Source organism: Ptychodera flava, chromosome 7 (assembly GCF_041260155.1).
Source record: "Ptychodera flava strain L36383 chromosome 7, AS_Pfla_20210202, whole genome shotgun sequence".
Classification (NCBI taxonomy): domain Eukaryota; kingdom Metazoa; phylum Hemichordata; class Enteropneusta; family Ptychoderidae; genus Ptychodera; species Ptychodera flava.
This window is the reverse complement of record NC_091934.1, coordinates 46,735,216-46,763,136: the sequence shown is the minus strand read 5'-3', so window position 1 is coordinate 46,763,136 and position 27,921 is coordinate 46,735,216. Positions and strand designations below refer to the sequence as shown.

General features: G+C 36.9%; 1 protein-coding gene across 1 annotated transcript in view; it reads left to right on the top strand.

The window, feature by feature from the left end:
- Window positions 1-25,838, top strand: part of LOC139137718 (tyrosine-protein phosphatase non-receptor type 11-like) — a 43,837-nt gene extending 17,999 nt beyond the window's left edge. Inside the window, exons 5-15 of the mRNA XM_070705965.1 lie at window positions 1,602-1,718; window positions 3,186-3,302; window positions 4,150-4,246; window positions 8,255-8,325; window positions 9,619-9,771; window positions 14,342-14,473; window positions 15,808-15,965; window positions 17,221-17,288; window positions 20,522-20,673; window positions 22,408-22,581; window positions 22,962-25,838. Coding sequence (XP_070562066.1) covers window positions 1,602-1,718; window positions 3,186-3,302; window positions 4,150-4,246; window positions 8,255-8,325; window positions 9,619-9,771; window positions 14,342-14,473; window positions 15,808-15,965; window positions 17,221-17,288; window positions 20,522-20,673; window positions 22,408-22,581; window positions 22,962-22,991 — 1,269 coding nt within the window. The 3' untranslated portion in view covers window positions 22,992-25,838. The remainder of the gene's footprint in view (window positions 1-1,601; window positions 1,719-3,185; window positions 3,303-4,149; window positions 4,247-8,254; window positions 8,326-9,618; window positions 9,772-14,341; window positions 14,474-15,807; window positions 15,966-17,220; window positions 17,289-20,521; window positions 20,674-22,407; window positions 22,582-22,961) is intronic.
- The last annotated feature ends 2,083 nt before the right edge of the window (window positions 25,839-27,921 follow it).

Genomic DNA, 27,921 nt, shown 5'->3' with positions numbered 1-27,921 from the left:
TCAGTCAATCATTTTCAGTAAAATTCTGTAGACCTAAAAAGGCTGTACCCACAATAAAAATTTTACAAATCAACAAATCCTTAGGGGTCCAGTTGCTTCAAAAAGCTTTTAGAGGCCCTAAGAAAACCTCCGTCATTTTGCAAAATGACAGTTGGACTGGCTGTTGTGTAGGTTCACAAAGTCATGTGACAATCATTGGCATAATTTCAGCAATGTTTTTTTCCTCCTGCCCCACCAACCATTGTTTCTAAAAAATCAGCATGAAGCTTCACTTAACAATAAACATACATAAACACATGAACAAAGATTGCTTTTGAATTTTTCAGTGACAAATATTGACTAGATGCAAAGTCTCCAAGTCATGTTGTGTTTATTAATATTTGTGATCTTACAGAACATTTTACAACAAGTTATTCCTTTTGAAGATAGTATAGACTTTTTGCAGATCATGTTTTTGAAATTGTAAAGTTTTTAGACTGTTTAAAACTTACAAAAAATGCCTGATTTAGGCCTTTGTGTACTTTGTGTATCAGATGAACTGATATTGTAATTTCTTAAAAAACATTATTCATTTGACCTCAGGAACAGGTAATGAGATGCGCCATTCTAAATGCAGTGCATGATATCCAAGGAGATAATATTACATGAAGTCAGGTGCAGATAAGGAAGTGCATGATATCCAAGGAGATAATATTACATGAAATCAGGTGCAGATAATGCAGTGCATGATATCCAAGGAGATAATATTACATGAAGTCAGGTGCAGATAAGGAAATGTGATGTGTATTTCAAGATCAGGATTTCCTTGTGAAGCTATTTTTGTCAACTCTCAAAGGAATGCAGTCCCTTTTTCTATGTGTGTATTTTGTCAGTACATCAAGGAAACATGAAAGACCTTTTATAAAATTGACTATAGATGCAATGTACTGAGCAACTCTCAGTCCATTAGCATTTATTAAACATAGAAACCATATTTTATTTCACTAGTGTCGTCTGTCCACCTTGTCGTGAAAACTCCATCAACTGCAACTTTTTTGTGACTATCATTATTTTGTCTGTTTTTAAAATACAATTTCTTGTTCTACTTCCAAATCCATGCTTTAATTAATGTCTTTTATTCAACTTGTCAATCAAGCTGCATATGTGCTATGTCCAATCTTATCATTGGTAACTGAACTTTCATCCAGAGGAGAATTTATTTCTCAGCAATAATATTTCATAATGTACACCATGCATATTGTTTGTAAGGTCAATTTTTGTCTTTCAAGCATATAAAGAAAGGATTGTTTTACATCTCATTGTACTTGTCCAACTTGTTATACAGCTATTAGACCTCAAGATTGTATACACCTCTAAACTAGAAGACTGCAACTTTTTGCTCTAACATTCCTCAAGGAAAATTTAAACCATGCTCTTTCAAAATCAAGAATAGAAATCATGGGTCGCATTGCAAATTTAGGTGCTAGAGAAACAAATTATCGGACTTTTAAAATTCAAAATAGCTGTCATCCCTGTGGTAACTCTGTGAGGAAAAATTGATATTTTCACAAAACCAAAAAAATATTGAAATAATGAATGTTTCTGTGCCGTGTTAATTGCAGGATGGAAAATATGATGTTGGAGGAGGGGAACGATTTGATAGTTTGTCAGACCTTGTTGAACATTACAAGAAGAATCCAATGGTTGAAACATCAGGAGCAGTCGTGCATTTGAAACAGGTGAGTGGTTTGTCAGTATCCTTCATCCTCAAATGGAAGGGGATAATGAAAGCTGTAAGTTTGGCCATTGTACAGTGTTTTTTCATCCTTGAAAAATTGGGCTTTTCAATTTTTGTCATTTAGAAGTCCATCTAGTACCTTGTTCACACTAGATAAACTAGAAATGTTTTACAGACACCATTTGTTATTTGCAAAGATGGAGAATTAATAATTTGAGTCTGCATTTGTCCACACAGACAAAGTTGTTGAAGTCTTTGTGTAGGTGTTTTAGCTGGCTTAATGCGCCCTCTCCAGTTCAAAATATGTATTTGGCCAAGCATATCACATTGCAAGATGGTGGGTGTGGCCAATGTCATTGTGGCTTGTCTTTGCAATTGGTTTTGGGACAGTTTCTCAAAGAAAGGCATTGACATTCTCCTTGTACCACTTCATCTTTTGCTGTTTACAACTTTCTTTTTTTGTAGTTTCAGCGATTTGATTTTCCCGTGGCACTGCTAGTTGAGCCTCTTTTGCATAGCTGAAATTTCAGCTATTTGTTATAAAAACAGAGTGAAATCAGTAATTTGACTTCTTTATCGGGCCAAATGTTGCAATGAGATGCAGTAGCCTGTACAGCTGCCATAATGAAAGCTAGTTGCATGTTATACATTATAAATACATGTGGTGTGAGGGCGTTTAGGATGTTGCTGAAGCGGCTCAGTCCATTTAGACTGTGTGTTGCAGATAGAGTTAATCCGTGTGCTGGCTCAGGTCTGGCCAGCAACACTGTCTCAAATCTGAAACATTCTAGGACCACTAAGGACTGTCCAGAAATTTTTTATGCCAGTATTTGACCTGCGACTTTCAGTGGACCCTTTGTGAACATGGTGCACACTTTGTCATGGTGCTAATGTCATCATGTTTCATTTATCAGTCTTTCAAATTTTTTTCTAATATTAAAAAAAGCAATTTTCTAGCACTGATATAAGCTATTTTCAGCTGAATTGTCATACAAGTGACTGTCCATTGCTGCTGTCCTTCAATTTCTGTGTCATTTGAATTGAACACAAATATCTGGTCTACTTGCTATATCATCATGCAGATATTCCTTGAAATGACTTCATGTACTATGGAAGATTTGAAGAAATTTGTGTATTTGTACTTTTTGGGATAATTTTCCTATTTTTTAGGTCAAGCATCCAATCAGAAACTTCTTATTGTAGGTTTCCAGGGACACCCTCCTTCAGGATGGTTAAATTATAATTTGTGTTACTAAAAGTTTGAAAATCTTATCAAATACTATTTGTCTGATACACTTGAAATATGGTTTTATATAATCTAGGATGTCCAAAATGATAATAGGATCAAGTGTTCTTGATTTTGCATTGAATTACTGTGTTCATAAGGTCAACATTACACACTGTTGTGTTTAGTCATTCAATAAATGATAAAATTACAATTATTATTTCACTGTATTTATTCTTACAGCCATTCAATGCAACACGCATCAGTGCATCTGGTATTGACACCAGAGTCAAAGAGTTGATGAAAACCACTGAAAGCGACCAACAACAAAACAAAGCAGGCTTTTGGGAAGAATTTGAGGTGAGTTTTTACTAGTTTCACAGTCATTTACAGGGACAGTGTTGTAACTATTGATGATTTTTGCACTTTTGTCATTTTTAATGTAAATTACAATTTCTTGTTACACTCATCAAAGCATGTCGAGATACACAGTATTGAGCTTGTCAACTCAATGTGTACATGTGTTTACTGTATTGTTATTGTTGACAAATGAATTTTGGTCCCGGACTAGACATCAAGTGTCAACATGCCAAATAGTAGCTATCTCAACATACATTGGGAAATTGAACATAAACTTGCAATTAACTGACAAAACAAAACTAATGAAGCAGTTATAAAAAGTGATAGCTGCTGGCCCTGTAATAATTACAACCTTTAAAGGAACAATAAATATACCGGTAATTTATGGTTCTATAACACAAGTACATTTTCCTATTCTGGAGCGTATGGTATATTGAAATATCATATAGTATTGGCCTTCTATAACAACACATTATATAAAGTATACATTGTTATGTTTAATGAATGCAAGTCTATTGTTGTCAACAAGAACATTTTATACCACACCCATGTATGCAGTTGAAAAATTGAACATCTGCTATTTCAATATGATTTTTGAAGAAGAGTAAAAAATTTTATTGAGGAAAAAGAACAAAATAATGGAAAAGTAGAAACAAAAAGTGATGGACAGTGGAAATGCACCTTTAAAGCTCTAATTCTAGACCTATCAAAACAACAACCTCTACACCAAAACGTCCACATATATCTTTTCCCATTCAGTAATTCTCATCACTAATCTAGTATTTTCTGTCAACATCCTCAAAGTTGGCATATGCATTATTGCTGGTTTCATTTATTTCTTCTACAGGCGTTACAACAACAAGAGTGCAAGCATTTGTTTAGCAGGAAAAATGGACAGAAACCTGAAAACAAAACCAGGAACCGATATAAAAATATCTTGCCATGTAAGTTTAACTATTCATCACAATTATTTTGCCCCTTCTTACAAATGATGAGTATGGACCTGTCTACAGGGATTGGGATGAAAAGGTGAATAATATCAACCATTAGGCTACACTACCAATTCAACATTGTGTGTCTTTGAGGAGAGAATATGAATAAATGTCATATTTTGGAAAATTTCTGTGCAAGCAACTTACACTTTAAGTTTTTGTCCTCAAATTTGACCAAAAACAGTTTTAAGCATATTTTCTATTGATCCATGTCTCAACAAGAATCAATGTGAAAAATATGTTTCTTTTTCTTTAAAAATCACTCAAGAGTTATTAAAATGCTATTACAAGATGATGTCTGTATTCATGTGTAAGAAAGACAGGTTGTAAAATTGTAGAAGAGAGTGCTAATAATTTACTGTAATGTTGACAGTACAATGTATACACTATGGCAATTTTCTGATTGGCATTTACAGGTAATTTGAATGTAGATTGTCTTCTTCATATTTCAGCTGTACTAAAATTACACAGGACAAGTCTCTCCCATTAATATGTAGATCTTTATATGTGAAAGCTTGTTCTCAATTTTAGCTCCCATAGCCATATGTGTATATGGCAATGGAAGCTATTCTTATAGGCTAGGGAAATGTCTGTATGTATGTATGTCTGTATGTCTGTATGTCTGTGTGTCTGTATGTCTGTATGTCTGTATGTCTGTCCGTCAACATCAAAAACTCCAAAACCGCTGTACATTTCATCTTGATATTTGGTGTGTACATGGATGATGGGCTGTAGATGAGATTTTGTTCAAATGAAGTTGTCATTGCCAAAAATATGCAAATTAAGTGAAAAAATGTAAAAACAGTCAAAATTGAAAAAACTCAATAACCACTGAGCAGATTACATGAAAAATTAGCATGTAAGTACTTTGGGCTGACATGAAATGATTGTGCACATCTTAGGTCAGTATCTTGGACTTGCTATTTTTCATGAATTTTTTTGTAATTTTCTCCCATTTTTGGTCAAAAAATCTCCTGCTCTGAAACCACAAGTCCTATTGATTTGAAACTTGGTATGGAAGTGCATAGGAGTGACCTTTCCCAAATTTGGGCAAATCGTGGTGAAATTTGCATATTTTTAGTTTACACGTCCATAGACTCCCATGTATAAGGCAGATCTCCATAGACTCCCATGTATAAGGCCACGAAAAATAAAAATTTAGTTTCTCATCGTATTCATATTGCAAAAAGGATGCAGAGACACAATTTTTAGTCCCCACGGATGAAGTCCAGTGAGCTTATAGATTGGGTCATGTCCGTCTGTTCGTCCATCCGTGAGTCCATCCGTTCACCGAATATCTCGGCTATTTTGACAAATGTCACGTGACCTTGATGACCTTTGATCTCAAATATACATATTTGTCCATAACTCAGTAACCACAAGTGCTACCACCCTTCATATATGGTATGATGGGACAGCTTATGACGCCACATATTGTACCTCATTAATTATGCACATATCTAATTTTGAGTGAGCCAATAGAGCTAGAGGTCTGATTTTTGGTATATAGGGATAACTTAGCAATACAATTTTTTTGACAAAATGTCACGTGACCTCGGTGACCTTTGACCTCAAATATACATATTTGTCCATAACTCAGTAACCACAAGTGCTACAGCCTTCATGTATGGTATGATGGGACACCTTATGACGCCACAAATTGTACCTCATTAATTATGCACATATCTAATTTTGAGCGAGCCAATAGAGCTAGAGGTCTGATTTTTGGTATATAGGGATAACTTAGCAATACAATTTTTTTGACAAAATGTCACGTGACCTCGGTGACCTTTGACCTCAAATATACATATTTGTCCATAACTCAGTAACCACAAGTGCTACAGCCTTCATGTATGGTATGATGGGACACCTTATGACGTGACATATTGTACCTCATTAATTATGCGCATATATAATTTTTGAGCGAACCAATACAGCTAGAGGTCTGATTTTTGGTATATAGGGATAACTTAGCAATACAATTTTTTTGACAAAATGTCACGTGACCTCGGTGACCTTTGACCTCAAATATACATATTGTCCATAACTCAGTAACCACAAGTGCTACAGCTTCATGTATGGTATGATGGGACACCTTATGACGCCACATATTGTACCTCATTAATTATGCACATATCTAATTTTGAGTGAGCCAATAGAGCTAGAGGTCTGATTTTTGGTATATAGGGATAACTAAGCAATACAATTTTTTTGACAAAATGTCACGTGACCTCGGTGACCTTTGACCTCAAATATACATATTTGTCCATAACTCAGTAACCACAAGTGCTACAGCCTTCATGTATGGTATGATGGAACACCTAATGACGCCACATATTGTACCTCATTAATTATGCACATATCTAATTTGAGTGAGCCAATAGAGCTAGAGGTCTGATTTTTGGTATATAGGGATAACTTAGCAAGACAATTTTTTTGACAAAATGTCACGTGACCTCGGTGACCTTTGAACTCAAATAAACATATTTGTCCATAACTCAGTAACCACAAGTGCTACAGCCTTCATGTATGGTATGATGGGACACCTTATGACGCGACATATTGTACCTCATTAATTATGCGCATATATAATTTTGAGCGAGCCAATACAGCTGAGGTCTGATTTTTGGTATATAGGGATAACTTAGCAATACAATTTTTTGACAAAATGTCACGTGACCTCGGTGACCTTTGACCTCAAATATACATATTTGTCCATAACTCAGTAACCACAAGTGCTACAGCCTTCATATATGGTATGATGGGACACCTTATGACGCCACATATTGTACCTCATTAATTATGCACATATCTAATTTTGAGCGAGCCAATAGAGCTAGAGGTCTGATTTTCGGTATATAGGGATAACTTAGCAAAACAATTTTTTTGACAAAATGTCACGTGACCTCGGTGACTTTTGACCTCAAATATACATATTTTTCCATAACTCGGTAACCACAAGTGCTACACCCTTCATGTTTGGTATGATTGGACACCTTATGACGCCACATATTGTACCTCAATAATTATGCGCATTTCTCATTCTGAGCGAGCCAATAGAGCTGGATGTCTGATTTTGGTATATAGGGATAACTATAGGAGAGAAATTTTTGACAAATGTCATGTGACCTCGATGACCTTTTACCTAAAACTTGTTTATGTCAATAAATAAGTAACCACAAGTGCTATGTCCTTTGTATTTAGTAGGATGGGAGACCTTATGACAACACACGCTTTACCTCATTAATTATGTACACATCTAATTCTGGGCAAGCGAATAGAGCTAGAGATCTGATTTTTTTGCATATAGGGATTAATTAGCATATAATTTTTTTTTCAAAATGTCATGTGATCTCGATGACCTTTGACCTTGATTATACATATATATGCATATTTCAGTAACCACAAGTTCTATACCCTCCAATTTTGATAGGATATTAGACCTTAAGATGTCACATCTTGTACCTCATTTATAATGCGCATATGTATTTCTTGGCTGGCCAATACTGCTAGAGGTCTGATCTTTTTCCCCGATTTAGAACCATAACTTAGACATGCCTCATGTGTTTCAAATTGGGAACAACGACATAGACCTATGTGCCCATAGATCTCAACATATACACTCCAGTGATACTTCTTAATGACCACATTTCCTGCCCCATCAAGACTAATACTCCTATTACAAATGGGGACTGTGTCATTGTAAATGACTTGTTGAGTTAATGGTTGTATCACAGTATTCAATATATCTAATTCTGTATTTTTTTCCATTTTATATTCTGAATAATTACATTAAACATATTTCACTGTCTCCAGTACATTTCATTTAAGTATTTTCACTTCATGCACTTTATCCCTTTCACACATGTTCAAATATCTGACCAGAGAACAAACACTAAATAGTCCAGGATGGGAGCTACAGTGTCATTGACGCTAGTTCTCAATTTTTTTTATTTTCAGTCGACCACACCAGGGTGATTTTACAAAATACTGACTTTGACTATATAAATGCTAATTACATCAGGCAGCACGTAAGTAGAAATCAATTGTTAACTGAATATTGTCCCTTCCCTCTGTATCTTCCTCTGTTGAAAGCAAAATTGAGTTGAATTTTGTTATGCAATAAAAGATACATTGTTTAGGTAGAAAAGTGAAGTGTTATTGATTTAGTCCATTTTATAACAAGTATAGTATTGACCAAAATGGAATATCAGGTAGAATAATGGCAGTGTGTGTTCACTATCTGATATTGCAATGAAGTTGTGATTAAATAATTACTTGTACACATATAAGTATGCATGCTTTGTATTGTACATCATGGAAGATACAAACACAATGCCAATCAAACAATCTTGTCTTTTTTGGTTCATGGCCAACATTGCATGCATTTCAGTTAATGAATATTCAAATGAAATGAGACAGTACAGAGAGGTATAATGGTTTTTTGTGTCCCATCATCACCCATCATGACCTCATTAGCATACTTCTTTGTTCTTAGAAGAGTGACTTTGCAGAGTCTATGGCTAACTGTGTGAGATAATGTTGTTAGTTCTTGGCCAGGTGACTGTGCAACTCTAGAGTCTGTCACTATACTATGAGGAATTAATAGAATCTCACACCCCAAGGACCTGGGATCAGATTTCTCACACGAGTTGGGGATATTTTGTCTCACACGAGCCGCAGGCGAGTGTGAGACGTAGTATCCCCAATGAGTGTGAGAAATCTGATCCCAGGTCCTTGGTGTGTGAGATTCTTTTTCTCACATGACCACAAAATGCTTGAAATTCACACTGGAAACATTGAATGTTTAACTGTACCAGCGACTATCCTACTTCGAGGCCATCTAGTATTCCATGTCACTAAAACAAACTCCGTTGCGAGTTCCACTGCCGATACTTCAACTTCTGCTACGGACGAGATGTCCAACAAAAAATAATTGGCTATATGTTCCAATTGGCCTGTGTTAACGAGTTATTTGTAAAATTTGGCTGTTTTTTGTGAGTATGTCACCAATGATGTACAACATTATCCAAAATCACAATAATTCTGTCGTCCGACCCGCTTACTTTGTAGTTCCGGTCAGTGTGTTACTCATTGTGCTATTGGATGATATTTTGCGTGTGGAATGAAAGACTGTTTATCATCCAATCAGAGCTTGTGTAATATTTCTGAGATTTCTGATTTCTGAAAAATCGATCCCAAACTCGAGTGTGGGATCTTTTTTTCCCACACTGTCGATCCCACACTCTCAGTGGCCAGGAATGTGAGGAAACAATTTCCTTGAAGATTTAAACACGTCCTTTGTTTGTAACATTCTCTTTCAGTTTGATACGGAAGCAGAGATTCAAGAAGAAGAACCGATGTATATCGCCACACAGGGATGTTTACCACAGACAGTCAATGACTTATGGGTCATGCTTTGGCAAGAAAATACCAGAGTCATTGTCATGACAACAAAAGAGATTGAAAGAGGAAAGGTAAAGTCTGAATTTTTTGTACTTGCATTTATCTTGCATCTTAGATTTACTATCAAAGTTTTTAGCTCACATTTGGTTATACCAATGTGAGTTTATCGTATAAGCTGAAGTCGATGGCGTCTGTATGTATGTGTGTATGTATGTATGTATGTATGTATGTATGTATGTATGTATGTATGTATGTATGTATGTACGTACAGTATGTCCGTCAACATCAAAAACACGCAAACCACTGCACGTTTCAGCTTGGTATTTGGTGCGTGGATGCATCCTGGGCTATAGATGGGATTTTGTTCAAATGAAGTCTGCATTCATTTATCTAATCGTCTCAAAACGGACGAACTACGAGCAGACCTACGAGCTCGTACGAGCGAAGTACGAGTGACGTAATGTGCCGTACTTTCAAAGTACGAGTGACGTAATGCAGGTCCCAAAATCGACAAAGTGAGCGTCAAGCTGAGCGTTGAAAAAAAAAAGACAAAATAGGATTCGAAATGAACGTAGAAACATGCCAAACAGAATGTCAAAGAGGGGTTCTGAGTACGGGTGCTAAAATATAGCAAATATGCGAAATAAACACGTAATGACTTGACTGATTTCAGCTTGAATATAGCAAGTACGGGAACGAGTTCAAAACGTCTTTCACGTGGGTAGGCCCTACTATAGCTGCAGTACAGTAGCTCGAGGTTTTGCATGGGTATTGGGTCGGACGGCATTTTGCCGTCCGACCCAAATACCCAGGCAAAACCTCGAGCTACTGTACTGCAGCTGTAGCCCTACTACTGACTTTGCAGCACTATATTTATAACACTGTTGACAAAATCTCAACAACAATAAATTGTGGGTTCATCGTAATTGATATTGCATGCATTAGTGAATTTTCAAAATGACATTCATAATTGCATATATTTCAACTTGGGTACAAGAAAACCGACGAATCTGAGTGACTGGCATTGGGCGTTCGTTCGTGTGCAAACATCGCGTGCAAGTTACAGACGATGGGCGGTACGGTGCGAGTAGGCAATAATAGCGATAAACAAAACGGCCAGTTTAGCCTACCCACGATATTGTAATACATACGTCATCTTCTTTGTAATACATACGTCATTTTCAAATAGACTGTACAATATGAGGTACACACGGGTGCCACGAAAACACCCGCCAACTCATAAAATCCTTCATATTATTCATTGTACACTGTGATTAACATAATGTGGTGATCAGATTATTTCGAGGTCATAAGCTGACTCGCGAGCCACGCAGGTTTTATGTATGTGAAATCATTGCACTTTCGAATTCGAGAAAGTAAAAAAGATTTACAACGGCGGTAGGTTCAAGTGCATTACAACCAATCGAGGTCGACGGCGCGGTCAACAAAATGAGCCAAAACTTATTGTCTCCAGCGGTCTGTCGCCAATCTCATAAACAAAGCCGACGTCCGATATTCTATAGGTGTCAATTATTTGCCTGATTTGCTCTCGTTTTGACTGTTTGAGTTTTCTATACCCGCCCGGGTGTTTCGACGGGTTATCACAAAGCAAACGGTAACACCCTTACTATTGTTTTGCGCAGATTGACACACCAAAAATTGCTGTTTGAAAAGTTTTGACACCTCGTTAACTGATCATTATTTACGATGAGCTCTGTAATGAGAGTGTTACTTTTGTTTTCACAGCCTTACGTACAGGTATTTCGAACATGTATTGTTCGGAAGAGAAACCGTTTCAATCGTCCGATTTCTTTTGGCTTTGACATAGGCCTAAACGTAAATATACGTCAGAATCGGGCGCTATTTATTGCTTTTGGTCATACTAATTCTGAAGAGAAACTTTCGATCGTCGGATTTCATTTGATTTTCATTAATACGATATTCGGAAGATAAAGTGTTTTGACTGTCCGATTTCATTCTCGTTAATGTATCTCAGTATCAGGCCTTATTTTATTGCTTTCGGTCGTACTAAATTCAGCCTGAGAAGAGAAACTGTTTCGATAACTTCAGATTGTCATGTTCGGACATTGCAACCTCTTCTTTGGTTCTTCTTTAACAGCTTAATGTTACAATCGACGTCTGCAAAAAAGTCTACCCATCGTGGCGTATAATAAGTCAGAGTGTCGCGTCGTCTCCAGTCTTGACCCGTACGTACAGACTCGTCCGAAAGTCAAAGCCTAAAAGTATTCCTCCGCACTGCACTGAACCCGCTCTCACGACCAAAAAAATAATCATACGAAGTTCACACCCGCTCCTACTTCCGACTTTCGAACATACACAGAAAATGTGTCTAAGAGTTCGTTTGTCGTAAAATCCTTTCACATAAACAAAAATCTTTCATCCATGGAATACAACATAGTCCTAGGCGTATTCATAAAAAAATAGGTCAAAAGGCATGTGTGACTTACGTCACTCGTAATATGAAAGTACGAGGCCGTACTTCTGCTCGTACAATGTCAGTTTCGAGACAATTACATACCTCCTGCATTGCCAAAATTATGCAAATGAGCTTACAAAATGTGAAAATGGTCAAATATTATATCTTGAGGACCGCTGTTTTGATTGCTTTGAAAATTTGTGTGCAAGTACCTTAGGTGAACCTTATACAGTTTTATGAATATTGTGAAGATATCCTTAATTTCGTATTTTTGCTGAATTTTTTGGTGATTTTTCTCATTTTCAGTAAAAATTCTTCTTCTCTGAAACCGCCAGCCCAATTGCTCTCAAATTTGGGTTGGATCTTTGCGAAGGTGTTACTCTTCCAATTTGTTGAAATTATGACTAAAATGGGAAAATTACTATTTTGGAGCAATTTAGTCATTTTTGGTCAAAAATCTTAATCAGTATTTTCTTTTTAAAACCCCTGGACAGACAGCTTTTGCATTTGGTACACAGACGTACAGAGATGACAATAGTTAGATATGTGGAAATTGTCCTGAAATATACAAATTTGTATTTTTAAGACAATATTGTCATTTTTGGTCAAGAAAACTTGTTCTCAAAATTACTCGTTTGATAGCTTTGTAATTTGGTATAAAGTCCGGAGGGATGTTATTAGATAAATTTTCTGCTCAAAGTGTTGGGAAACCCCCAAATTTGTATATTTTAGGTAATTTTCTCTGTTTGTGACCTTAAATGACCTACACCAACCCAGGATATGTTGTGAGACAGTTTCGAAGGCTAAGAACATAATTTTGTCATATTTGGTATCAATTTGTAGGAAAATTTGATCCAGAAAACAAAGCAGAGGTGAATGTTTTCATTGCGGACCAATTTTTGCAACTTTTCTATGTAAGACATACAAGAACTGATGAGAAATTTGGATCCAAGATAATTCCAGATGTTGTAATCACCACCCACAGTGGAAGGCATTTCACTATCTGTAACTAACTTAAGTGCTGTTTACATTAGAATGATAACACTCATGGCATTAATTAAAAACTGCCCAAGGTTGTAAATATATTTCCTGTCATCTGGCGTTATGTAATACCAAGGGATGGAACATTTGATATTCAGGAGGGGGTAGGGTCTAGAAGATTGATGAGGTAGCATTACTTTTTTACCAGATCCCTTGTACATTTTTTTACCCACTCCCACCTTTTCTTTTTATCAAACCTTCTCTGTATATTTTTTGTTGTTGACATTTGCTTATGTATTTAGGATCTGCTTGTCCCATTGCTATAGAAGTTGATATGCATGTTCCTAAAGATGACCTCCAGTACCAAAGTTGGAGACCTTATTTGCTTTTGTCATTCTTGTTTTTCCTGATTTAAATATTTCTCAAATGGACCAATTCAAACCGAATGTGAGCACACTGTCCTTGACGGTATTTTTGTAATTGCGGTTATTGTGCATTGCAGATTTGCTTGCAAACTTTTGCACCCTTCAAGAAAAGTTGCATAGATTTTGCAATTGGTTTGTGATATATGAAGACCTAAAATTGGTTATAATGATCTCTGCCGATAGCTATGTCCATCGAGAGAGTGCTTTGTGTGGTGCATTGATCAGTGTTAGACCAAATGTAGGTGCTGTAAATTGCATTAAACACATCAATGATGCATTATATTAGAAAAGCACAGTGTCATGGATATTATTTTTACAAAATTCACTGTTTATTAGGCTTTTTAATGATTCAGTAAATGTGATACAACCAAAGACAGTTCTGAATAAATGATGAAGTGGTCGGAGTTAATGATTCAGTAAATGTGATACAACCAAAAACAGTTCTGAATAAATCATGAAGTGGTCGGAGAATTGGCTGAAGAGTTTCCTCTGACATTTCCAAAAGGCTGTCACTTTGTTTCAAGGAGAGTTTGTTCAAAGAATGGCCTGAAGTTTCTGTGAAAAGATGAAGTTTCAATACATCTTTACATGTAGGCTGACACAATTGCTTTGGTCATCCAGTATTTTCATTCTCTACATGAAAGCGTTTTTCTGAAAGAAAGGTGACTTTTTACCACAGCGGTCTTACTTTGATGTTATTCTAACAGTAGCTTTGTTGTCAACAAGCCTGTTATCCATCAGTTATTGATGTGATTTTTCATGGCTTACTCTGACAAATTGTGTTTAATGTTTTTGCAGAACAAATGTACCCGGTACTGGCCCAATGAAGGTGACAAGAAGGAATACGGACAAGTGACTGTTCTGAACATAAAAGAGGCACACACTCAAGATTACACATTACGTGAACTGTCTGTCACTAATCAGAAATATGTAAGTTTTACAGCAATTTAAGACTGGAATGTACTGCGCCCACACTGAACGATGGTACATTTCAACATAATCCTAGAGGGTCCAGTTGATTCACGAAGACATGGAAGGGCCCCTAAGAAACCCCATTATTTACATCACAAATGTTGGATGTAGTGTTCTTCAGGTACAACAGGTTTACTTTTGGAGGATTCTCGAATTACAAATGATTATTAATTACAATTTCTGCATAACTCATCAAATTGAATTAATAATATACGCAGTTAGACAAAACACTGGTTAGAATTACAAGGTATACTTCATCAGAAATATCTTTGTACTGCTAGTAATGTCAATAGTCTTGACTAACATTGTACACAACCAAATGCTTAAAGGGGCAGTTCTCAATCCCTGGTTCTCGCATTAGTTGTAGTTGACATTGAGTGTGTACATGGTGTACATTGAGTGTGTACATTGTTTTTCTTTGAATTTTGTTATCATGTTGATCAATTTGCTTTTAGATAAAGCTGATAAATGACCTGCTCCTTTAACTTTATAGATTCTATTTTGTTTTTTTATTTAAAATGTGTTGCAAATGATAGGAATTTATCCATGGTAACTGTATCCATGGTAACTGTGTCTGCACAGAATCTTTTTATCTTATCCATTATCTTGTGCATACATCAGCGATATCAAAACTCAATTATTTTGCTTCTTTGGGCAATGTATTATAGGGTTCAATCCCCAACAAAGGAGCTTTGTCATAGTAGCACTTATACATCATCTTGTCTAATTCCCTGAAGCTATACTGGTAGTTTCTTGCCTATATCAATTTACTGCTTTTCTAGCTTTTCTGATTTGATTTTAAAGCATTGAAAACCCTTCAGATGACATGGGTAATGAATGCACAGTGCCATAGATGTATTGATTATTTGATGACATCTAATTCTAATGCATCTACATTCACTTTGTTAAGTTAATTACAGGAAAACCCGATTCCACTCAAACTCCTATATGGAATAGTAGTCTATGATTCAAGTATATACCTGAAATTACTCTCTGCAAACACTTAACCAAACTCATAGTCAGTGAACATGTTCATCTTGTACAAATAAAAGTTGGCCATGTTCTAGAAAGACAGGGTTCTATGAAATTTTGATACTACATGTATAAAATTTCTTACTTTAGTTTCCCAAACAGCAAATCCTTAGTAATCCTCTTATATAAAGTGTATTTTATTCCTAAGTACCTGAATACCTGTATGAATTACACTATGATCTTTCAAAATATGTCTCATGCCATTCAGTTTGTCGCTAAACAATCTGCTTTTGCTGTTTCCCAATCTTTTACCATTGTAGCCAAATGAAGAAGCTCGTCCAACGTTCCATTTTCACTTCAAAGTTTGGCCAGATCATGGTGTGCCTGGTGACCCCGGTGGTGTACTCAATTTCCTTCATGAGGTCAACTTCAAGCAAGCCTCCATGCCAGAGGGTGGACCAATAGTTGTCCATTGTAGGTACGATATCATAGCAATCATGGTTCAAATTTCCCGTAAAATGTTACAGAAGGTAACTAAAGCACAATGCTAAATATTGGGCAAGTATTCAGAACTGATGACCTGGTGCAGGTTACTGCTGAGATATTTTCTGACATTTGATTATTCTCAGTGTGTGTTTGTGTCATGGATGAAGGGCAGCTTCTAAACTTCTGTTTAAAATGCTGTGTGACGACAGAATGCCTTTTGTAAAGTTTGATGGCAAAGTCAGATGGCAGTGTGTGTCAGTTCAAAGAAAGATACATCACAAAAAAAATTGTTTAACAAAGTCAGAATAGGAGACAGGCATACTGGCATCCTTGTTTAACAAAGTCAGAATAGGAGACAGGCATACTGGCATCCTTGTTTAACAAAGTCAGAATAGGAGACAGGCATACTGGCATCCTTGTTTAACAAAGTCAGAATAGGAGACAGGCATACTGGCATCCTTGTTTTACAAAGTCAGAATGGGAGACCAGCTGGCATCCTTGTTTCCAGCATCAAACCTAAATTGTGTCTAATACAACGTATGATGAAGACACAGTGGAAGCACGAGATAGGAACATGTATATAGCATGTAAACCCTTTCACCACCACACCCTGACCTAATATTATCAATGGTGATAGTGGACCTGTTTACAGAGAAAACTGGGGCTGAACATGCAGGTTGACAGTGTTCTGAGAGCATGCTGATAGTATTACCATTGTGGATAGGTGACCCATTGGATACTTGGTTTGAAGACATCAATAGTAATGTTCTGACTATCAGTTGTGATTATTGCCATCAGTGTTGCTTTGAAATTGTTAACAATCATCTTCTGTCTGTCAGAGCATGCATTTGTTCTATGTCTACACATACATGTTTGTTCTATGCCTACACATACATGTTTGTTCTATGTCTACACATACATGTTTGTTCTATGTCTACACATACATGTTTGTTCTATGTCTACCATACACATACATGTTTGTTCTATGTCTACACATACATGTTTGTTCTATGTCTACACACATGTTTGTTCTATGTCTACACATACATGTTTGTTCTATGTCTACACATACATGTTTGTTCTATGTCTACACATACCAGTTAGCAAACAATTTTTATATGCACACTATGATTAATATACATGTTCTTCAAGGCCTATTTGTATCCATAAAGTTTTTTCATTCATTCATATTGGGTAATAACCATGGTAACGATACCAATTATTACATGTTCATGTTTTCTCCTTAGTGCTGGTATTGGAAGAACAGGTACCTTTATTGTGATTGATATTATACTCAATCAAATCAAGGAGAAGGGTGAGTGTTACTCATTGATATTATACTCAATCAAATCAAGGAGAAGGGTGAGTGTTACTCATTGATATTATACTCAATCAAATCAAGGAGAAGGGTGAGTGTTACTCATTGATATTATACTCAATCAAATCAAGGAGAAGGGTGAGTGTTACTCATTGATATTATACTCAATCAAATCAAGGAGAAGGGTGAGTGTTACTCATTGATATTATACTCAATCAAATCAAGGAGGAGGGTGAGTGTTACTCATTGATATTATACTCAATCAAATCAAGGAGAAGGGTGAGTGTTACTCATTGATATTATACTCAATCAAATCAAGGAGAAGGGTGAGTGTTACTCATTGATATTGTACTCAATCAAATCAAGGAGAAGGGTGAGTGTTACTCATTGATATTATACGGTACTCAATCAAATCAAGGAGGAGGGTGAGTGTTACTCATTGATATTGTACTCAATCAAATCAAGGAGGAGGGTGAGTGTTACTCATTGATATTGTACTCAATCAAATCAAGGAGAAGGGTGAGTGTTACTCATTGATATTGTACTCAATCAAACCAAGGAGAAGGGTGAGTGTTACTCATTGATATTGTACTCAATCAATCAAGGAGAAGGGTTACTGTTACTCATTGATATTATACTCAATCAAATCAAGGAGGACGGTGAGTGTTACTCATTGATATTATACTCAATCAAATCAAGGAGGAGGGTGAGTGTTACTCATTGATATTATACTCAATCAAATCAAGGAGAAGGGTGAGTGTTACTCATTGATATTATACTCAATCAATCAAGGAGAAGGGTGAGTGTTACTCATTGATATTGTACTCAATCAAATCAAGGAGAAGGGTGAGTGTTACTCATTGATATTATACTCAATCAAATCAAGGAGAAGGGTGAGTGTTACTCATTGATATTATGTTCAATCAAACCAAGGAGAAGGGTGAGTGTTACACATTGATATTGTACTCAATCAAATCAAGGAGAAGGGTGAGTGTTACTCATTGATATTATACTCAATCAAATCAAGGAGAAGGGTGAGTGTTACTCATTGATATTATACTAGATCAAATCAAGGAGAAGGGTGAGTGTTACTCATTGATATTATACTCGATCAAATCAAGGAGAAGGGTGAGTGTTACTCATTGATATTATACTCGATCAAATCAAGGAGAAGGGTGAGTGTTACTCATTGATATTATACTCGATCAAATCAAGAAGGGTGAGTGTTACTCATTGATATTATACTCGATCAAATCAAGGAGAAGGGTGAGTGTTACTCATTGATATTATACTCGATCAAATCAAGGAGAAGGGTGAGTGTTACTCATTGATATTATACTCGATCAAATCAAGGAGAAGGGTGAGTGTTACTCATTGATATTATACTCAATCAAATCAAGGGGAAGGGTGAGTGTTACTCATTGATGTTATACTCAATCAAATTAAGGAGAAGGGTGAGTGTTACTCATTGATATTATACTAGATCAAATCAAGGAGAAGGGTGAGTGTAACTCATTGATATTATACTTGATCAAATCAAGGAGAAGGGTGAGTGTTACTCATTGATATTATACTCGATGAAATCAAGGAGAAGGGTGAGTGTTACTCATTGATATTATACTCGATCAAATCAAGGAGAAGGGTGAGTGTTACTCATTGATATTATACTCGATCAAATCAAGGAGAAGGGTGAGTGTTACTCATTGATATTATACTCGATCAAATCAAGGAGAAGGGTGAGTGTTACTCATTGATATTATACTCAATCAAATCAAGGAGAAGGGTGAGTGTTACTCATTGATATTATACTCAATCAAATCAAGGAGAAGGGTGAGTGTTACTCATTGATATTATACTCAATCAAATCAAGGAGAAGGGTAAGTGTTACTCATTGGCTCGAAGTAGAATGCAACTGAAGGTAGAAAGTGTATCAAGGGCAGATGTTCAGACTCAAAAATGTTTACAATTTTTTTCTGATCTACCACTTGTGGGGGCTCATTTTAAAGGCCAGGGACTTGATCCCGGGGATCAAGTTTGTTCTAGTCTGTAAGAGAATTATAGAGTGTCATAGCCTTTTGTTTTCCATTTAAGTTGTAATCTAGTAAGTAAATTTCCTTGCAAGACAATCTGATGCCAACACAGGCCTTTAAAGCTCATGGAGTTAGAAAATTTTTCACCATCAAAGTTTAATGAAAATTAAAAATTTTATTTTTCCCCATGGAGTTAACACAGGGATAATGGCCATTTTGAATTTCAAATATCGGTAAATCAGCAAATTTTAGCTGGTTTGTTTCTCCAGTACCAAATTTTGCATTGCAATTCTTGATTTTTATTCTCTATTTGGTAAGAGTATAGTTGAAAGTTTCATTGAGAAAAGTTAGAGCAAAAGTTTTAAGTCTTCCACTTTCAAGGCACATACTGCCGTAAATATGATTTGACCGACAAGTGACATCAAAATTGTACATCAATTTCTTTAATCCCATTAATCGGGACCTTATGGTGGCCCATAACATAATATTGGATTTGTCTGAGAGCATTGATGAAAGGATTAAATACGATTTGATTTTCCTCTGACATTCTGAATATAATTAGGCTATTACATTGACATCTTGAAAATATTCACCATCATTCAAACATTGAATTGACCTTCAAAAAGTTATCCACAGTTTACATAAACACACTATGACAACTCTTTTCTGAAATAATCACACTGAGAGTGAGAAAAGCTTACTGGACTGTCTCTCAGATTTATTGACATTCAGTCTGGTATCACTTGGTTGTGTCAGCCATGCCTTGAGAATAATGTTCAGAGTGTATTCATGCTATTAACAAGTGAAATGCAAAGTACTTTTGCAAAAGTGGATGCAGTCAATATGGTCACTTTTCTTGTTGTCATTAATTCAAATTTTGAAGTCAAAATGATACTAGGTCAGCATCTGGAAGACAAGGCATCTGAGTGGTATGAGCTGCGGCTAATGTAGGAATAGAGAGAAAGTATTTTGTGATTGTAATCAGTGATGTCAGATGATTTGGTAAGAGTGGGTGTGTCCTGTAGGATAATATATGGCATAACAAAGATATGTAGGCCTTATAGTATTTTAAATAAACACTTATCTATACACATGTTAATTTTATGTTCAAGAAGAATGCCACAATACATCTGTAATCCACAAAATTTACAATGAAATCTTTAATTAGGAGGTCATATGTATATTGATTATGTTGCACAGGCTTTGATACTGAGATTGACATACAGAGAACAATTCAAATGGTACGATCACAAAGATCTGGTATGGTTCAGACTGAAGCACAATACAAGTTTGTATACATGGCAGTTCAGCATTACATTGACACCCTGCAACAACGCCTTCTAGCTGAACAGGTAAGTGTCTATGGAAATTGTGAATCAAGGCATTTTTTGCTGAGTTTTATTTGCTTCCAAATAAGGTCCAAACAATGACCTGTAGATCCTCCTGTGTATCCTTTGATAACCTGTCCTGTAGCAAGAGGTTGAATACTAATATGTTGTTTAAGAGCAATTTGAGGGAAATACAGCATATTAGCCATATCTATCTGTCTCTCATTACTACCAAACTAGTTTGTATTGACTGACTATTTCATACAGCATATTAGCCATATCTATCTGTCTCTCATTACTACCAAACTAGTTTGTATTGACTGACTATTTCATACAGCATATTAGCCATATCTATCTGTCTCTCATTACTACCAAACTAGTTTGTATTGACTGACTATTTCAATGCCATTTTTGTCAGCTGGCATATATTAAGATTGATTACAGCCTTCTCAATAATAAGAATAATTTTACTGGTTTTCAGCATTTACTGTATTGTTTGCCGGAAAGCCTCAATAAAGTTTTGTCACGAGCAATCTAATATTGGCAAAATTGAATTAAAAATTATGGTGTTGATAATTTCTTCAGTCAATTCAGATGATGTGCAGCCCGTCGGATTACAAAAATAAAAAATTGCTATCACATTATGTACTGATGCTTTTATCAAACTCCACTGGCTGTCTGTTCATAAACATACTGAATTTGAAGTGTTGCTGGCTGTCTCTTCATAAACATACTGAATTTGAAGTGTTGCTGTTAACGTTTCAGGCCCTAAATGGTACTGCTCCATTTTACCTTTGAGACTTAATAATGTTCTGCAAACCAAATTTTTGTATCCATTCTGTAACCAAAGTCTGCTAGTTGTACCAAAAGTTGTATGTAAGTCCTTTAGAAATCAGGCCGTTAGTTCTGCTGTCCGCCATCTTATGCGATGAGCTTCTAGAAATCAGGCCGTTAGTTCTGCTGTCCGCCATCTTATGCGATGAGCTTCTACTTGAAATGAAAATCTGCACATCGCAAAGGGATGCTTAAATCTCACCTTGAGGGGTTTTGACGTAATCTGTGATGCTGTTGTTATTACTGTCTCCTAATTTTTCATCTCCGTTTTTGCTTACTTTATTTTATTCACAATTTTATTAGGGGTTCATCGGGGTTTCGTCTTCTACGGTCACATGGTTTGGTGGCCATATTGGATTTTTGCTAAAAACCTATGGTAACCAGCAAATATTATTCAGAAATCTTTTTCTCCAGAATCAATGCACCATTTGAACTGAAACTTTGCTCTTATCATCCTTAGTGTAGGTACTTTCCAGTTTGTGAAAGGCATATTGATGGGTCACATGATATGGCAGCCATATTGATTTTCACACAAAATAACAATAATCATGAGATGATATTCAAAATTCTTCTCTACAAGAACAAAAGATCATTTAAGCTTTGCACACAGTGTCTTCAGTGCAAGCACTGTCAACCAATTCAACTGCTTGGGCCCCGCCAATGCTGCTTGCAGCTTTAATCATTTATTTTCTTTTCCAGCCTGATTTTCTTTCTTTCTTTCAATATTTTTGTCCTTTATCCATTTTAATGATCGCTTCTTTTTATTGTTGCCATTTTTGTTTTGTTAAGTGTCCATGAGCACTCTTGTTGATATTATGGTGCCATATAAATGATTATTATTATGCGTTCATTCTCAATGCCTTGTGTAAGTGTGAAACCATTCTCTGACATCAAGGAAATGTTCTATCATCTTTGAAACTACAGAATAGCATAAAAACAGGGCGGGATTATACAAATATCAAGAAAGCTGCCAAAGAAGTAGAGGGTGAAGATTCTCCCAAATTGCCACCAAGTGGCATAGGTGCAGCAACAGCAAACCGAGGAGTGTCAAGATCAGAGCCACAACATTACCAAAATGTTGGTCAATTGATGAAACAAGTAAGTTTGTGCCGAGATTTAGAGATTCAGAGATCCCCAGTCATACCGTAGTACATAGCTGGAGATCCCCAGTCATTGTACATAGCTGAAGATCCCAGTATATAGCTAGAGATCTCCAGCTATAGTATAAAGCTAGAGATCCTGAGTCATATTACATAGCTGGAGATCCCCAGTCATTGTACCCCGGGCATTGTACACAGCTGAAGATTTCCAGTTATAGTATATAGCTAGAGATCCTAAGTCACAGTACACACTGGTAGCTTGAGATCCCCAATTATAGTTGATAGCTAGAGATCCTCAGGAAAGCTGTGTTAGTTAGTATACAAAGATTTATGTCCACTATTCTTTACCTGTACCATTGTTTTTTTTTCTTCTTTCAGAATAGAAGTAAACCACCCTTGCCCCAGTGAATGCCCTTGACATACAGAAGTGGCCTGAGATGAAAAAGACAATACCATTTACATTCAAATGACACCTTTATAGTATTCTAGAAACACTTGCTACATCGCACAACAGCTAGATGTTTTGATGCCTGCATTATCCCTCTGGAACGATATCAAAACCCATCCTCATGACAACTCTATAAAAGACATAGTCATGCCATGAAAGGTAGTAACATGTCATTGGCAAAAGATGTATATTTTTGAGTTTTAGTAAGAATTTACTGCAATTAATCAAGATGTAGACAATGTTATTTCAGTATTACTTGTCAGAACAGATGCTAAGACTTTGATGCAGAAATAAACGTAAAGATGTTCTGTGGATGTCTAGTGTTAAGCACAGTGTCTTTGAGAATAGTCCTTTTGAAAACAGTGTCTTCTATTGACATTAGTTTGAGTACATTCAAGAAGAGTAGATAATTCTTGTAAGATAGATATTTGCAAAAATGTAATTTTCATGAATGTGGCATATTTTGTTTTATCCATTCAATAAGTACAAATATGGACAGTACACCGAAGTTAGTCTTTTGTGAATACCTTCTACCTTGTGGCCAGATGATAGGACTTTTCAATTCCGACTGTCTGCAAAATCTAAGTCTGTCTGAAGCTGTACTCTTTCCTTATAAGTTTTTTAGACTCAGTCTCATCTTCCAGCTGTGAGTTACAGTTAATAAAAAGACCGGTCAGTGATAGTGAAACAAGCTTTTTTTATAAATACATTGCAAGAACTTTATGCGGTCACAAATAATTCATAATGTTAAATTTCTCATGAGTGAGACAACACTAGCTATGGTGTACCAAACTTATGTGCCAGAAGTGTTGTTTAAATATTTACATATTCTTCCTGTTTATTTCATGTTGCAATGATTCGAAACATTATTAGGCTGCATTACCAGGGTAGATTTAACCGTTAAGTTAGGTTTTAGAAGTCATGTAAAAACTTTATTTTGATTTTAAAAGACATTTTATACTAAAGGTGGATTGAAAAAAAAAGATGCTTTGGTTTGCCATTGTATCCATACCTGTTGGAAGTGTTGTTCAGGTTCTTTAATCCTTTAAAAGGAAAATTTGGATATGTCCCTTGCCCTTTTAGAGAATTAATAATAGAAGTGAGGCTCTTTCTGGTCCTGGGAATAGAGAGTTAGAGGGAAGGTATTTGAAATCCCAGGGTATCATGAGTGGACAGAAGGTTATTTCGTCCCCAGTCATATTTTATGGAATTTGGAGTGAAATAAGGTTTCAGTCAATTTGAAGGAATATGTGAGAAGGATGAAGCTCCTCTTAGGTCTATGCAATGGAGAGTAGTAAATATGGTACTTCAAGTATCAGGGAATGAATGTTAGCTTCCAAGACGTATCCTAGATGATAAGTAAGTTTAGGTTCCTTAACATTTTCAAGAAAAAGAGATTTAGGATGAGGTTGCCCAAGTCTGAAGAAAGTTACGAGCAGAAGTATGGCTTTTCCGAGTTGTAGGAAGTTGAGAGATTGATGTATGCTATTGAAGTCTTGGCAAATCATAAGTAGGTATGAGGTTCCTCAAAGCCCCTGACAATCAAGAATTGGTAAGATTCCCCACATTTAAAGGAGTGGAGAGTTTGGATAAGGTTCTGTCCCGTCTGCGGAAAATTTAGAGAGCAGATGAGGTTTCTCCTAGTCTTGGGAATTGGAGAGAAAAGGGGAGGGTACTTCAAGTCATGGGCAGTGAAGTGTCATGGGATGTTTCTGTATGTCCTGGAGGATAAAGAGGCAGGTGAGGTTTCTCCTTTTTTTAGGGATTAGAGACTGGATGGGAGTTAGTCTCGTGAAGATTTAGGGTAGAGCTGACATTTTGGCTTGTCCTTTTTGAATTTGGAGTGCACAAGATGTTCCCTTTCAGTTATAGGGAATTGAAATTTTCGGTGAGGTTCCTTCAAATCCTTAAAAATAGAGATAGGCAGAGGTTCCTTCCAGTATGAGGGAATAGAGAAGGGAGATGAGGTATGTGTCATTGGGAAATGGGCATGGGTGTAAGACTCCTCCCACTCAAGGGCATGAAGAGAAGTAATGGGGGTTCTTCCGCACCCTCTGAAATGAAGGATGGGTAATGTTCCTCCCATTTCTAGGAAATGGAGAGTAAGGTTAGGCTTCTCCCAATCTCAGATGGGGCAAGTGTTCAAGTGTTGATTGAGTCCTCCCAATGTAGGGGATAAACAGTGAAGTGGGGTCGTCTACGTTGTAGGATGTGATGAGTGGGTATCAGGTCCTCCATGTGTAAAGGGAACAGATGATGCTACTGAGGCCTGCAAGCCCAAGAATGGAGAATGTGTTGAAATTTGTTCTTATTTCAGTGAAGGACACTGGAGATTATGGTCTTCCATGTCTCAGGGAATTGAGAGGGGGGGATGATTCAGCACTTCGACTCATAGGGACATGTGATTGAGCTTAATATTCCATCAACTCATTTGGGGTAAAGAAGTCAGTTATGAGCATTCCATGTAAAAAAGCAACATGTGATCTACAATGTTTTAGCTTTCATTTCCAATAATCTTCTCTTAAATGAGATTTATCTTTGATTTGGCAAATAGTATATCTTCCTTACTTATTTCTGTTTCATTTATTTCCAAAATCAAACCTTCCTGGTATGTTATTTTAATTTTTAGCTCACATTTGGTATACCAATGTGAGGTAATCGTATAATTTGGAGTTTCTACAAATCTTGTGGCTTGCTTCTTTACAATTGCCATTTGTCTCATTGGTTTGTCTTCAAGATGCTCTGCAATTTCATACTCAGACATGCCAACCATTTCCGCATAAGCAATAAATATTTTAAGTAGCGTACACAGAGTACATAGTAGTTTGTTCCTTGGATGAGATCAATCAATACCAAGCGAGAAAAATCTCTAACATAACCCAAGATGCTGAGGTCTTCCCAAAAGATGGCAGAAAAGTCTGTCCCTCTAAACATTTGCTGGAAGACAAGTTTTGTTTTGGGTTTATCATTAACTGACAGTTTTAGATGCAAGATCTTTGTGTCGAGTGTGAACACCATTATCCATGTTTCTGATAAAAGTAAGCATTTTCAGTTGAAGCTCACTCAACTTAAATATCTGTCACCTTTATCTGTACAAGTTATTGAAGGCACATGCCCTCTATTGTAACCATTTCAACCCCTCCCCATTTCCCTATACAGGTGTAACCATTTCAACCCCTCCCCATTTCCCTATACAGGTGTAATCATTTCAACCCCTCCCCATTTCCTGTACAGGGGTAACCATTTCAACCTCTCCCCATTTCCCAGTACATGTGTAACCATTTCAACCCTCCCCATTTCCCTATACAGGTGTAACCATTTCAACCCTCCCCATTTCCCTGTACAGGTGTAACCATTTCAACCCCTCCCCATTTCCCTGTACAGGTGTAATCATTTCAACCCTCCCCATTTCCCTATACAGGTGTAATCATTTCAACCCCCCCATTTCCCTATACAGGTGTAATCATTTCAACCCCTCCCCATTTCCCTGTACAGGTGTAACCATTTCAACCCCTCCCCATTTCCCTATACAGGTGTAATCATTTCAACCCTCCCCATTTCCCTATACAGGTGTAACCATTTCAACCCTCCCCATTTCCCTATACAGGTGTAACCATTTCAACCCTCCCCATTTCCCTATACAGGTGTAACCATTTCAACCCTCCCCATTTCCCTGTACAGGTGTAATCATTTCAACCCTCCCCATTTCCCTATACAGGTGTAATCATTTCAACCCTCCCCATTTTCCTATACAGGTGTAATCATTTCAACCCCTCCCCATTTCCCTGTACAGGTGTAACCATTTCAACCCTCCCCATTTCCCTATACAGGTGTAACCATTCTCAACCCTCCCCATTTCCCTATACAGGTGTAACCATTTCAACCCTCCCCATTTCCCTGTACAGGTGTAACCATCTCAACCCTCCCCATTTCCCTGTACAGGTGTAATCATTTCAACCCCTCCCCATTTCCCTGTACAGGTGGTAACCATTTCAACCCCTCCCCATTTCCCTATACAGGTGTAACCATTTCAACCCTCCCCATTTCCCTATACAGGTGTAACCATTTCAACCCTCCCCATTTCCCTATACAGGTGTAACCATCTCAACCCTCCCCATTTCCCTATACAGGTGTAACCATTTCAACCCCTCCCCATTTCCCTATACACGTGTAACCATTTCAACCCCTCCCATTTCCCTATACAGGTGTAATCATTTCAACCCTCCCCATTTCCCTGTACACGTGTAATCATTTCAACCCTCCCCATTTCCCTGTACAGGTGTAATCATTTAACCCTCCCCATTTCCCTGTACAGGTGTAATCATTTCAACCCCTCCCCATTTCCCAGTACATGTGTAACCATTTCAACCCTCCCCATTTCCCTGTACAGGTGTAATCATTTCAACCCTCCCCATTTCCCTATACAGGTGTAACCATTTCAACCCCTCCCCATTTCCCTGTACAGGTGTAACCATTTCAACCCTCCCCATTCCCTGTACAGGTGTAACCATTTCAATCCCTCCCCATTTCCCTGTACAGGTGTAATCATTTCAACCCCTCCCCATTTCCCAGTACATGTGTAACCATTTCAACCCCTCCCCATTTCCCTGTACAGGTGTAATCATTTCAACCCTCCCCATTTCCCAGTACAGGTGTAATCATTTCAACCCCTCCCCATTTCCCTGTACAGGTGTAACCATTTCAACCCCTCCCCATTTCCCTGTACAGGTGTAACCATTTCAACCCCCCCATTTCCCTGTACAGGTGTAATCATTTCAACCCCTCCCCATTTCCCTGTACAGGTGTAACCATTTCAACCCCTCCCCATTTCCCTGTACAGGTGTAATCATTTCAACCCTCCCCATTTCCCTATACAGGTGTAACCATTTC